This window comes from Ornithorhynchus anatinus, chromosome 5, assembly GCF_004115215.2.
Source record: "Ornithorhynchus anatinus isolate Pmale09 chromosome 5, mOrnAna1.pri.v4, whole genome shotgun sequence".
NCBI classification, from domain to species: domain Eukaryota; kingdom Metazoa; phylum Chordata; class Mammalia; order Monotremata; family Ornithorhynchidae; genus Ornithorhynchus; species Ornithorhynchus anatinus.
In genome coordinates, this window is record NC_041732.1 from 72376058 (window position 1) to 72390174 (window position 14117).

The window sequence follows — 14117 nt, forward strand, 5'->3', positions numbered from 1 at the left end:
ACAAAAAAAAAACAAGACAACATCATCAAGATAAATAGATCATGGTGATATACACCTCATTAACAAAATAAATAGGGTAATAATATATACAAATAAGCACAGTGCTGAGGGGAAGGGGGAAGAGCAGAAGGTGGGATGGGGGAGGGGAGGAGGAGCAGAGGGAAAGGGGGGCTCTGTTTGGGAAGGCCTCCTGGAGGAGGTAAGCTCTCAGTAGGGCTTTGAAGAGGGGAAGAGAGTTTGGCAGATGTGAGGAGGGAGGGCATTCCAGGACAGCGGTAGGGCGTGCGCCAGGAGTCAATGGAGGGACAGGCGTGAACGGGGGACCGTGAGGAGGTGAGCGGCAGAGGAGCCAAGAGTGAGGCCAAGAGTGAGGAGTTTTTGTTTCGAGCGAAGGATGATAGGCACCCAACCCCTGGAGGTTTTTGAGGAGGGGAGTGACATGCCCAGAGCGTTTCTGTAGGAAGATGATCCTGGCAGCAGAATGAAGAGGAGACAGGAGTGGCAAGAGACAGAAGGAAGGGAGATCAGAGAGGAGGCTGACACAATAATCCAGTCAGGATATTATGAGATCTTGTACCAGCATGATAGCCGTTTGGATGGAGAAGAAAGGGTGGATCTTGGCAATATTGTGAAGGTGGGACCGGCAGGTGTTGGTGATGGATTGGGTGTGTGGGGTGAATGAGAGAGCAGAGTCAAGGATGACACCAAGGTTGCGGGCCTGTGAGACGGGAAGGATGGTCGTGCCATCCACAGTGACAGGAAGTCAGGGAGAGGACAGGGTTTGGGAGGGAAGATAAGGAGCTCAGTTTTAGACATATTGAGTTTTAGGTGTCAGGCAGACATCCAGGTGGAGACGTCCTGGGAGCAAGAGGAGATAGGAGCCTGGAGGGAGGGAGAGAACAGGGGAGGAGATGTAGATTTGGGATATCCTATTCTATATCCCTTATAGTATATCCTATACCATATGCTATACTTGGTTGTCCCCTACATGTAATTTATTTTAATGTCTGTCTCTTTCACTAGGTTCTAAGCTCCTTGAAGGCAAGGATCATATCTGTTTACTCCATTGTTATCTCCCAAGTGCTTAGTACAGGTCCGTGCACAAAGTTAATGCTCAGTAAATGCCACTGATTGGTGAATAAGTGCTTAAATTAAGATAGACTAGTATGTACAAAGTGCTCCAAATCATAGGAACAGTTTCCAGTAAGAACTTCACTGCTTCATGTGACCATTCATGTAGGTTAAGAAGGGAGGAGCTCTGCATTTAGGAGTTCTACAAAGCCCTTTCAGAGAATCTACAAGGTACCTTTTCTATTTCTGCTGAATAAAGCTCCTTTTGATCTTTGGTGATATTATGTTTAGTGGACAATATTCATCAAATTGTTTTGAAATTTTAAGTATTGGGTATATACTGGGATTGTACTCTCCCAAATGCATAATACAGTGCACACAGTAAGCTCTCAATAAATGCCAGTGATTGATTGATTCCCGTAAAAGTGGCCTCAGTGGAGGGCTAGAGCTATCTGCTCTTAATAGGGGAACAAATTAGGAAAGAGAAACCACCATCACTGCCTGGGAAAATGCCTTTGGAGTTTGTTGTTGTTTCGTATTTATTGCATTCCCTCAATATGCTAGAACCTGTCTTTTCCTGGTCATGGCCCAAAATCAACAACCATCTTGGAAACAAGTTTTCATCTAATTTTAAAGTGGCTTATTTCTCTTGTCTGTGTTTTCAAGCTTCTATTTTTTAGCGTGGGCAACAGGACTCCATTTCCAATGTTGTAAATGAGGCCATCTAAATGATCTTAGCCTAGCCCCAGTTGACTGAAAAATATGTACTTTTTAAAACTACCTCATAGTCTCCCTCTCATGAGCTCTAAATGCTTTGTAGGTAGGTATTAATATATTCTGTTAACCCTCATTTTACCCTTGTGATAAAAGGCTTGCCGCCATCTTCCTTGGTTGTGAAAGAGCGGACAGAAATTCTGGGCATGTTGGATTAGTCATCTTGAGAAGTAGTTTTTCAAGACTTGGCTAAAGAGATGGACTTTTTATATTTCTTATTTTTAATTCAAGTTCTGAAGTGAGTTTGAGTTTAGGTTACAAAAGGTCTCGCTGAAGTCACCAATAGGCCAATAGAATCATTAAGTATCATAAAAATTAGCTGAAAAAAATTGGAGGTAACACAAAATGACTAGTCAATTAAAAGGTTTTTCTGGAAAGTTAGAAATCAAATCCTATTAGCAGAAAAATATTTCAAAATTCTATCTTCGAGGTTTTTCCTAAAATAATTCTTCAAAAATGTGCAATTAAGTGATTTCTCTGGGTTGTAGAAGTGTACATTTTGTATTGTAATAAGCAAAACTATGGTTTCCTTGCTTTTAGGTGAGAAGGTGAGCAGTAACAAATAGTTCAGTTTAATTGGCTAGTCATACTTGGCACAAATTCTACTCTTATACCAGTTACTTCTGACACCAAACATTAGTTTCATGTGTATTGTTTATGGAGGAAATGGTTAAGTTCACCACTGTAGCTTAAAACAGTCACCTTTAGGGTGTTTTTTTTTCCATTTGAACCACTCAACTTCTTTCTCATTCCCCTCTTAAGTGTTCTCAAACCTAAGATAATGGCTAATTAAACCACAAAGTGGTATTCAGGCACAGTAAAAAAAAATCTGAAAAATTCACCACAGGCTGGAAGATTTTGTCCATATTGGCTACTGACCAGAAACTTACGTTTGTTGGAATGAATTTGTCTAATGAATGATTAAGGGATTCAGACGGGCATATGAGGAGAGGCGTTGTTTGAAGCCGTTTTTCAAAGTGGGATTCAAATTCCATCATGACTCATTCATGGACCATAGAATAACTGTGGCTTTTGGTAAGCTCTTACTATGTGCAAAGCACTTTACCAAGTACTGGGGTAGATAAAAGGTTTTCAGGTCAGATGCAGTCCCCTGCCCTAACCTGGGAGTCAGAAGAGCCTGGGTTCTGATCCTATCTCTGCCACATGTCTGCAGTGTGACCTTGGGCAAGTCACTTAACTTTTCTGTGCCTCAGTAACCTCAACTGTAAAGAAGAGATAAGATTGTACGCCCCATGTGGGACAGGGACTGTGTCCAACCCAATTAACTTGTATCTACCCCAATGGTTAAAATAGTGCTTGACACATAGTAAGCACTTAGCAAGTACCATTATCTAAGTAAGAGGGAGAATAGGTGTTGAATCCCCTGTTTTACAATGAGGAAACTTGGGCACGGAGAACTTGTGCCCAGGGTCACAGAGCAGGAAAGTGGCAGAACCAGGATTAGAACCCAGGCCCCCTAACTCCCAGCCCATGCTCTTTCCACTAGGTTATGCTGCTTCTCTAAACCTCAAAGAGTGGGATTAGGGATTGGGGTGGGGAAGCACTTGAAAAGACTGCTCCTAGGGAAATCCTTGATTTAAGATACTTGAGTTGAGATTTTTAAGATTTACACCCCATCAATTTCAACTTCACACACTAGTCTCCTTTAAAACACCAGCTCCAGGGGCATGGGGGCACAAAGGAGCTGCAAGGAAATGGGAAAGCAATTTTATAAGCAGTGATGCAAGAGATGGGGATGGAATAGAGGAGAAAGTTTAAAAAGGATGGAGCAGAAAAGGCCAGAGGACCAGGAGTTCGGTGTCACCTGATAGCCAGGGAGAGCCACCAGGTTGGGTTGTAGTTACCATTTTACTTTTGAAGAAGGAAAAGTTGGCTATCCTGCTGTAGAATCCTTCAGACCTTTTATGCCTACTTGAATGTGCTATAATTGACTGAGTACACGGTTCTGGGTAATTTTAGTCAAAAATAGGGCATCTGACCGTGCCAATCCCCATTTAAATCATTTTTCCTCTGAGAAAAACTGCGACTTGTGTCATGAGTTTGAGGGCTTCCCCTAGGAGCTTTGAATGGGAGAAGGGGCCTTAGCAAGGGTCTGGAGATCAAAGATCAAGACTGGCTGTAGGGCATGAGAACTGAAATTCAGGTACACATATTGAAAGAGGTTCTTTGAGATTGTCAGAGGCCAAAAAGAATTCTTGGCAGGAAAAGCTGTGGCCAGAGAAGGGATGGTGGAATGAGCTGCTTCTCTTTCTGAAAGAATGCCCCTAAGTTTTGCTGAAAGGCTTTTGGAGCTCAATTTTTTTTGTGTGTTAAATCTTTTATTAACATTTATTTTTAACTACATGGCTTAGCAGCCACCATGTGACCTATTAAAACACCATTAGATGGGCCAGTTTTGCTGTGCCAAAGCCACTTGTTTCCTCTCAATGTGTAATCCAGCAATCAAAAGTAGTTTCTTATCACAATCAGGTAATAATGATGAGTAACCCCACTTTTGTGGCATTTCTGTTTATGAGAACTGAGCCTTCAGGCAAGTAGAGAACAAACTGTGACCAGTCTATTTTGTGGTTTCTTTCAGTACACCCGAAAGGAGCAAGAGGAAGAAGGAAAAAAGCGATATGAAGCTCAAAAGATGGAGCGTATGGAAACCAAACATAAAAATGGAGACATTATGCAGCCAATTATCAACCCAGGTAAAAAACCTACAGGCTGCTAACACATTAGGTTAGATTTTGTTAAGCTGTATTTATGTATACTAATATCAGGGAATGCTGCTGGATTCATTAGCTAATTGCCTCAGGGCATTTGTGCTGCGTCATTGCTTACACTGAAAAGGGATCAGCTTCATGGCCCGAGGGTTGTGAGGAGAAGCAGCTTCTTGGGTGATGGGTTCTGGACCCTGTTAATTTGTATTAACTCGAAAAATCCAGGCATTCAAAACTGCTTTCCTTCAAACCTTTCCCCTGCCTGCTACATCCCAGTGAAGAGTATTATCATAGGGTGTCTGAGAGATTTAGTATGTAGCAGCAGGAGTTGATCCATCGACAAGTATTTATTGAGCCACCCACGGGGCTAGTAGTTCCGTCCTAGGCATTGGAGGCACATATTAAAGATTAGACACGGTCCCTGCCTGGCAAGAAGCTTTCACTCCCATATGGAAGACAAAAGAGTGCATGCAAAAAGGCAATTCTAATCCCTAACCTAAAAATAGGAACGAAAGGAGCAGTTCCACAGACTTGACTTTTGGAAGGAGAAAGAAAAGCATCTGGGTAGTCCTTGTTCAGTCCTGAGAAATTTTCTTCCTTTCATCACTCTTCTCCCATTAAAGCAACCTTCTCTTAATTCTCTCCTCTCAGATCCTCAGTGGCTTGTCTAAAAACTAAAAGCAACATTGTCCAGGCTGCAATTCTTTCCCTTTCTGATTCCTTGTAAGCACCCACCCTTCACAGATCCCTTTTGTTCACAGAGTTGCTTCCTAGCACTTTTCTTCTTCAGATAACCTCTTCATTTCTGTTTTTCATCTCCTCTTTTCACTTACTTTCTGACTTCTGGATTTTCAAAATCAAGAGGTATAACAGAAGGAAATTAAACCCAGACAAATGCAGATTATTCACCTGCAATTAGAGTTCTCCAGACACACCTCTGAAAGCCAAGAGTCCCCTACCCCTGTTTTGTGGGAGGTAGGCCCATTTTGTGACAGGGTGAAGCAGTTAGTAACTGAAGGAATTTTGAGTCCAGCTCTGTTGTGGTTGTGTATTGGGCTCTATGGTGCAGGACAAAAAGGAGATAAAATATGATTAGAAAGATGTGGCTATGAACTTTCATGAAGCCTGTATTAAAAATTGTTTGAATATTTAATCTTGAAGGTAAAATTTGAATGTATGATACAGTTTAAAAAAAACTGAGCAAGAAAGAGTTGAAAAGCATCTTCAAGATACTTGAAAACATGCACTCCATACATACCACTGTTTTGGTAATGCTTCCCTTTTTTTCCATAGCTCCGTAACTCCCTGGTCATTTTGAGGACAGGACAAGGTTTCAGACACTTGTACAGTAGTTGCTTAGCAACAAATCGCAAGGGAAAAGCTAGACCTCTTGGTCCCTTTGCAGACAGTCTAAGCATTCTCGCACAACGGTTTCTTTTGTTGACTTCACACCGCTATAATCAAGAGAAAATAAAAATACCCTGTTAGCTTGAAATATCTTGAATAGTCTATCTTCCTTGATAAAATATGGAAAATATTTGATCCATGAGAAAGTAGAATTAAATCTGTTTTGAGTTTATCCTTTGAAACTCCGAGTAATGAAAACAGATCGTCAAAGAACGGTGAGAGCATGAATGTTTATTTCAAAGGGGCCAGTTCAGACATGCTCTTGTTAATTCTGATGGGATTATGGGACGTCTTTATTTCTGTCCAATCATGATCACCTAATGGTTTTGGTGGAAGTCATCTCTGGAGATGAGCTAGCCCATCCTGCTGCTTCCCAGAAAAATGCTTCTATTTTTTGATGAATATAAAATAATTCCAAGGAAAGATCTTGCACTACTGCCAGATTGAGAGAAGCAGTGGCCTGGTGGAAAGTACAGAGGCCTGAGAGTTGGAGGGCCTGGGTTCTAATGTGCCTTTGCCGCTTGTCTGCTGTGCGTGACTTTGGGCAAGTCACTTAACTTCTCTGTGCCTTATTTTTCTCATCTGTAAAATGGGATTAAATCCTCCCTTTTACCTAGATTGTGAACTCCATATGGGACAAGGGACTATGTCCAACCTGATTATCTTGTATCTACCCGAGTGCTTAGAGTGCTGGGCCCCTAGTAAGCGCATAACAAATACCATAATTGTTGTTCTAATTATTTATTATTGGTCCATTCTTGTGACTTCCAACCCTGAGTGTAAGAGTATTCTTCAATTCTAATCTTAATTCCTCTGCTGTCTCTCCAACTCTTTTCTTTGAATTTTTCCTTCATAAGGATGCCTAGCATCTCATCACCAACCTGTATCTAGTATTCCCGGTGTACTTAAGGATAATTAAGTCACATCTCTTCTCCAGCCTGGACAATAATACTTCCTTTAGTCTTACCTAGGTGACAAAATTTTCATAATAGTTTTTGCTGTTCTCCGGACACATTGCAATTAAATTTTTAAAAAATCATGTCTAGGGTCCTAAGAATAAACACTATTTTAACTAGAGCCTGCTCCATTTAGGATGTTCATAAACACATTTTATCAAACACTTAATACCCACCCTTTCTGGTAGTCCCAAGGGAGATGCCATAATAGTTAATAATTAATATCAATTATGATATATAAGTGCTTACTATGTGCCAGGGACTATACTAACACTGGGTAGATGCAAGCAAGTCAGATTGGACTCACCCCTGTCCCACGTGGGGCTCACAGTCTCACTCAATCCCCATTTTACAGATGAGATAACTGAGGCACAGAGAAGTAAAGTGTCTTGCCTGAGGTCACATAGCAGCCAAGTGGTGGAGATTAGAACCTATGTTTTTCTGACTCTCAGGCTCATGTTCTATCCACTATGCCATGTTGCTTCTAATTTGGAAGCAATCGGAGTTAATTTGGAAGTAGAAACTTTGTTTTTTCACCATGAGTGGGGGAACAGTCATTACTGTTGTTTGGTTATGGGTTTTTCCCCATGAAAATGATGGTGCTTTTGTGTACAGGGAAAACTTGTTCAATGAAAACACAAATGACTGGGGAAAATGGATTTTGAATTAATAGGATGCAAATTATCCAACACTCTTATTAATGAAAAATAAGACATCCAGGCAGATGGAAAGAGCAGTTTCTTTAAATTAGGCACAATTTTGAATGAACCAATTTTGACATACTTTACTATACAACATTATCAATCTAGGTTGTTTTTGAAATAAATCAATTTTAGAAATAAAATAGGTTTATAAAAAGTTCAGTTCAAGATGCTGCATTCTTAGCTGACAAAAGCAGACATTGGAAATAGGCCAGAACTTCAGTTTTCAAGAGTAAATTTGTGAGTAAAATATGTACTCTTAGAGAGTCTTTTAATAGGAAGGAAATTAAAGCTGTTTAGAGCACATTGGTTTAAATGCCCTTTTTATTCTTTACCCGCCCGCTTCACAGATAGGCAGACTAAAGGTAAGACTAATCTTTTAGATAATAGATGTTGTAGTGTGGGGATGTGTAGTTGTGTGGTGTGGATGTGATGTTTCTGTGACATATGTTTGTGGAGGAGGGAATTTGTAATGTCTCCTTTAGTAATGGTCCAGGGTATCTACTCAACAGTAATGAGGCTGTTTGTTCCACATGGTTCAGGAGTAGCCTGGTGTTCCTAAACATCTGATGGAAAGATATAGCTTGCAACTTCGGTGGGTGCTCATTCAAACTGTACTTCTTAATACTTGGGGAAAGTGGAATATGCAATTAAATTTGATTATCTCATCCACCAGCACATTCCTCCTCTTCCAAGGGAAGTAATGGGAAGCTGTTGAGAGACTTAAATGTAGAATTCAGGTGGTAATAATAATACTACCATTAATACTAAGTGCTTACTATGTGTCGAACACTGTTCTAGGGGCTGGGGAATATAATCAGGTCAAACACAGTCCGTGCCCCACACAGTGCTCATAATGTAAGGAAGGAGAACAAGTATCAAATCCTCAATTTACAGACGAGGTAACTGAGGCACAGAGAAGTTAAGTGGCTTGTCCAAGGTCACACAGCAGCCACTTGGCAGAGCCATGATTAGAACCCAGGTCCTCAGACTCCCAAGTCTGTGCTCCTTTCATTAGGCAACATTGCTCCTCTAGAAGCAGTTTTCTTCTCTAGGAGAGAAGAATAAACTTCTGCCAAACCAGGTTTTTCACTGTATTGATATATAGCCTTCTTTCTAGTTCTGCCTTGGGATTACCAGTGGACCTTGAAGACTCAGAAGTATCCTTGAACTGTCAGTCATTCTTTTCTTCCAAGGCAAAGAAGCACACACGCACACACACACTTACTCTGAACTCTTTCAATAGTATAACGATCCAGGAACGTCCCTCAAATATATTTTTCCTTTTCGTGGCATCCTCAGCGGTTTTCAGTGCTGCCTGAAATTTGTTCTCTATTTTCCTGTTTAGTTGACTTTTAAGGAAGTTTTCTGGCTCATGGGTTGAAAATGGGCTATTGCACATCTGGGAGCAAAATGCTGTCTCAAATGGACCTTCTTCTTTGATTATTGGTGTGATGAGTTAACAGCTTGGAGGACTAGAGAGCTATGTCCTATTATGGTCACTGGCCTAAAAAAGCAAAAAGCAGGCCAGGCTTGGCATGCATGTGGTTTGTGGTGAATCCCCTTTTCTCTCTGATTCTGCAGTAGTCCCAGCTAATTGGCCTGGTGGCGTTTTGAACTGTGCTGTTCATTCCAAAAGAATACATAGGATTTACTCCCAGAACATCCCCCACAAAACTTACCCTCTGAGCAGGCATGAGTAAGGAAAACCATAAGTAATGAGCAAAATCTGCCTTTGAAATTCGAATGATGTGGCAAGGCAATGAACCCACTCAAACTGAGGTAAATTGAATGCAGCTGAGGTCAGCTGGAACAATATATTAGAGTTCCAGGATCATCAGTGACAGACAAGTAAAGGTATTTTTCATCTTTTCAAGCCAGCAGCCCAGAACTAGACCCAAGCAGAAAGAGATAGACATTTCAACATTTAAGCTTCACTCTTTGGTTGGAAAAATACAGTCCCTATATTAAAACTTCCAAGCTTATGGAGCAGCTTGGGAAACCCAGAGCCAATTTTCTGGTCTCTGAGATATTAGAGGACTGAATCTATATAAAATACTCCAATATTCGGGAAACCTAAAAAGGGAATTAAGGTCTGACTTTGTGATCCAAGTGTCTCCTCTCTCATCAACAATTCTGGATTTGGAGTTAGCAATCACTCATTCAATCATATTTATTGAGCCCTTACTGTGTGCAGAGCACTGTACTGTAAGTGCTTGGGAGAGTACAATACAGCAATAAACAGACACATTCCCTGCCCACAACGAGCTTACAGTCTAGAGGTGAGGACACAGACATTAAATAAGTTACAGATATGTACACAGTGTTATGGGGCTGGGAGAGGGGAAGAACAAAAAAGATCAAGTCAGGGTGATGCAGAAGGGAGTGGGAGAAGAGGAAAGGGGGGCTTAGGGAAGACCTCTTGGAGGAGATGTGCTATCAATAACGCTTTGAAGTGGGGGAGAATAATTGTCTGTCAGATTTGAGGAGGGAGGGCATTCCAGGCCAGAGGCAGGACATGGGTAAGGGGTCGGCAGCAAGATAGATGAGATTGAGGCAAAGTAAGAAGATTAGAATTAGAGGAGCGAAATGTGTGGGCTGGTTTGTAGTAGCCAGGCAAGGTGATTGAGTGCTTTAAAGTCAATGGTGAGGAGTTTTTTGTTTGATGTGGAGGTGGATGGGCAACCACGGGAGTTTTTTGAGGAGTGGGAAGACATGTCTTGCATAAAGCACAGACCTGGGAGTCAGAAAGACCTGGGTTATAATACCTCTCCACTGGTCCGTTGTGTGACTTAGGGCAAGTCACTTCACTTCTCTGTGGCTCAATTACCTCATCTGTAAAATGGGGATTAAGACTGGGAGTACAATGTGGGAAAGGGACCGTGTCCAACCCAATTACCTTGCATCTATTCCAGCCCTTAGTATAGTGCCTGGCACAAAGTAAGTGCTTAACAAACACAATAATAATAATAATTACTATAATAATAATTGTTATTTTCATTAGCAAATTTGGGGGCAAGAACTGTAGCTGCTGGAAGGGATTTACACTGCTGGAGGATGAATACTCCAAAGCAACTTTAAAGAGGCAAAAAAGACTTGATAGAAGAGGCAGACCTGCTGTGTACACTGTAGAAACCATTTGTTCACCTACCCTACCAGGAAGACCAAGATTGATAGTTTCATTGTAAAAATTACCAGTGGATAATTCCTGAAGAGCTGAATCAAATTTGATTACTGCTCCATTTCCTGCAGAATGCTAAGTAGCATCATCTAATTTACATTAAGTCAGATAGGAAGCTGCTTGTGCTGTTCGATGAATCAATCAAAAGTAATTATTGGGCACCTTAGGTACAAGCACTGTACTGAGTGCTTGGAAGAACAAACTAGAATTAGTAGGCATGATCCCTGCCCCCAAGGAATTACAGTCTAACAGGGAGACCGATACTAAAATTAATTACAGATAGGAGAAAGTATAGAATGTAAAGTTATTCCCATAAATACTGTTAATGTACATAAATGTGTTTGAATGTTTAAGTACTTGGGTAGCATGGCGGTCTTTAGGTGACATGAGGGTGCTGATGCTGAAGTTAGGGTGTTTTCGAGGGTGAGACTAGAAGTTAATAAGGAAGCCCTCCTGAGAAGACGTGATTTCAGCAGGGCTTTAAAGATGTGGAGAGAAGTGATAAGTGGAGAGGGAGTTTGTCGGGAGGCGGGCATGAGGAAGAGGTCAGTGGTGGGAGAGTCAAGAATAAGGTACAGTAGGTAGATAGTTTGAGAGGGATAAAGCTTACAAACAGGATGTAGTGAGAGAAGAGAGTGGAGAGATAGGAGGGGGAGAGCTGATTGAATAACTTCAAGCTTATGGTCAGGAGTTTCTCTTTGAAAAAGAGAGGAGCGGGCAACCATTGGTAGTTTATGATGAGTGGGGAGACATTCACCAAAGCATATTTTTGGAAACGGATCTGAGTAACAGAATGGAGTTAGGGACTGGCAGGGGAGGAGATTAGAGGCAGGGAATTTAGTGAGGAGGCTTATGCATCAAGTCAAGCGTCAAGTTTGATTTTCTTTCTCTCAGTTCACCTGCAGGAGACTATCACGAGGTCAAAGAGAGTTATAGAAATGCATTTTTTAGACAACTGTGGCCTGTGATCTTCAATGATCCATCACAAGTTGACTTTGACTCAGCATCTTCAGAGTATTGGTTTTCTGTTCTTTTGTTTAGTCCAATGGAAAGAACACCATTCTGGGAATCAGGAAACCTGGTGTCTAGTCCCAGGTCTCCCTTCTGTGTTAGGTGATCAGTGTTGAAGCTTTCTAAGCAAAGGACCAAAGAGCACATTCCACAAGTTTGGCAGGTTCGGCAAACATTCTGAAAAATAACTGACTACTGTGAGTGGCGAAGACCTCAAAGCCAGGCAATCTGTTTTGTTATGGTGGGTTGGTGCAGCATCAGCATTATGCTGTGGTCACTTGTGCCCTAAATGAGTCCTCTGTGTAAAAAATCTTAGCATGCATTTAGCAATGTCCTGCACCTTTGTCTGCCCATTCATTTGTTATTGTACTCCGTTCACTTGATGTTGTGGATAAATCATGGGGCTGGAAATCAGGTCATGGGTTCTAATCCCGGTTCTGCCACTTGTCTGCTGTGTGACCTTAAGCAAGTTACTTTGCTTCTCTGTGCCTCAGTTGCCTCATCTGTAAAATGGGGATTGAGTCTGTGAGCCCCACTTGGGACAGGGACTGTGTCCAACCTGATTTGTTTGTATCTACCCCAGCGCTTAGTACAGTGCCTGGCATATAGTAAGCACTTAATAAGCACCACAGTTATGATTATTATTATTCCTCGGCCAGAACACAACTGGCAAGTGGCATTGTTCAAGCCATTATCACAATAATCAGTTCCTCCATGCAGTCCTGAAGTCTTGATGGGAGACTTCATCCATCCTGTTCTTTTTAGTATAATTAACTCTCATAAATTTATACTGTGTGTGTGTGTGTGTGTGTGTGCTTGTGCGTGTGTGCGCACGCATGCTCAAGCACTTTGGGTAAACATCTGTCATGTTTGCCGTAGCAAAGAAGGATAAGGATAATCTATTTGCTCAGTCTCCTACTACTTTTAGAGTTTCTTTCATGAAAAGGGAATGTTTACTGTTTGTTTACTGTGTCCTAAATCAGTGGTAACAATAATTTGGGCTGGAGAGCCATTTAAGGAGTTTTCAAAGCTCTGGGTAACCAGTTATGCAAGAATGGGGACAAAAAGGGGTGTTTAAGTAGAAGTCGATGATTTCTTTCCACCATGAGCCCCATCTGGCTCTGAGCTAGTAGCTGCCCTTCCTACCCCCTGCAGATGCCACAACAACCTGTTGGCATCTTGTATTTGTCCAACCAGCCAGAATGAGTCTATTGGTGGCCCAGATTTAGTTTCTGAACTGTGATTTGCCCATCCTTGCTGAGTTTTCCATTCCAAATCTTTTTCACTTCCCGCCGAAGGACTTTCAGTAATGCAGCAGAATGGGAACCAAATACTACCTAAGTGATTCTCTCAAACATAAACGTTGAAAAGCTATATTGTTCCTCATGGGACTACACTAATAAAGCATGTTTACCATCAACTAATTTCTCTCTCTCTCTCTCTTTGAATTTTAGAACCATACACTGTCAGCTACAGCCAGTCCAGCTTGATCCATCTGGTGGGACCATCCGATTGTACTCTACATGGCTTTGTGCATGGAGGTATGGCAATGGCTCCTTTTGGCTACTCTTTTCTTATATTCAGGTTCTGTTCAATAATATCCCTCAAGAAGCTGTACATCAGGGTGACCCAATTTTGGCTTTACTGTTTCATGAAGTATAAATTTAAACTTTAAGAGGCTCAAGAATACATTACCAAAATACTGCTGTTACACCAAGATAAAAGCTTAAATTTAATTGAATTTACTCATTACTCATTGTTCACCTTATAATGGAAATCCATTGATGAGGGTCTTAACTTTGGGTTTTGCATAGAACTTACATAGAACATTGGTGGAGCTCTTACATTATGACAGTTATTTCCAGAGTTACATTTAAAAAAAAAAAACACAAGAGAAGTTACAAGCGGTCAAGCAAATTGAAATATATCCAAAGTCCAGCTCTCCCTAGATTTTCTGAGCAGGGGGTAGACATATTAGGCTTCAAAATTGAAAATTGCCCCTTTATCAAAATACCTACTGCTGTAAATTTGCTTTCCTAACCCATTTTAAGCCTCAGAGTCATAGGAAATCAAACAAATTGGCTCAGGTAGTGCAAGAGCGGTTTTAAAATTCAACCCAGCAGGTATTGGTAATGTCCTACAGTTCACTCCAAAAGAAAAATTTATAATCTTTATTGTCATTTTAGGGTGACTTCCTTAGTTCTAGAAAGCAGACTGCAGTTCAATCAGTTCCGCTTATAAAATGACTTGTTTTAGAAATCATGTACACTCCCCCTAATGTTTCATCACC

General features: G+C 41.2%; 1 protein-coding gene across 4 annotated transcripts in view; it reads left to right on the forward strand.

The window, feature by feature from the left end:
• ACOT7 (acyl-CoA thioesterase 7) overlaps window positions 1-14117 on the forward strand; it is a 173484-nt gene that overhangs the window by 69146 nt on the left and 90221 nt on the right. For 2 of the 4 annotated variants that reach the window (XM_029065890.2, XM_029065892.2), the window contains exons 5-7: window positions 4445-4559; window positions 7986-8000; window positions 13282-13368. In XM_029065890.2, coding sequence (XP_028921723.1) covers window positions 4445-4559; window positions 7986-8000; window positions 13282-13368 — 217 coding nt within the window. The remainder of the gene's footprint in view (window positions 1-4444; window positions 4560-7985; window positions 8001-13281; window positions 13369-14117) is intronic. The other 2 variants (XM_029065891.2, XM_029065893.2) reach the window with 1 other exon arrangement.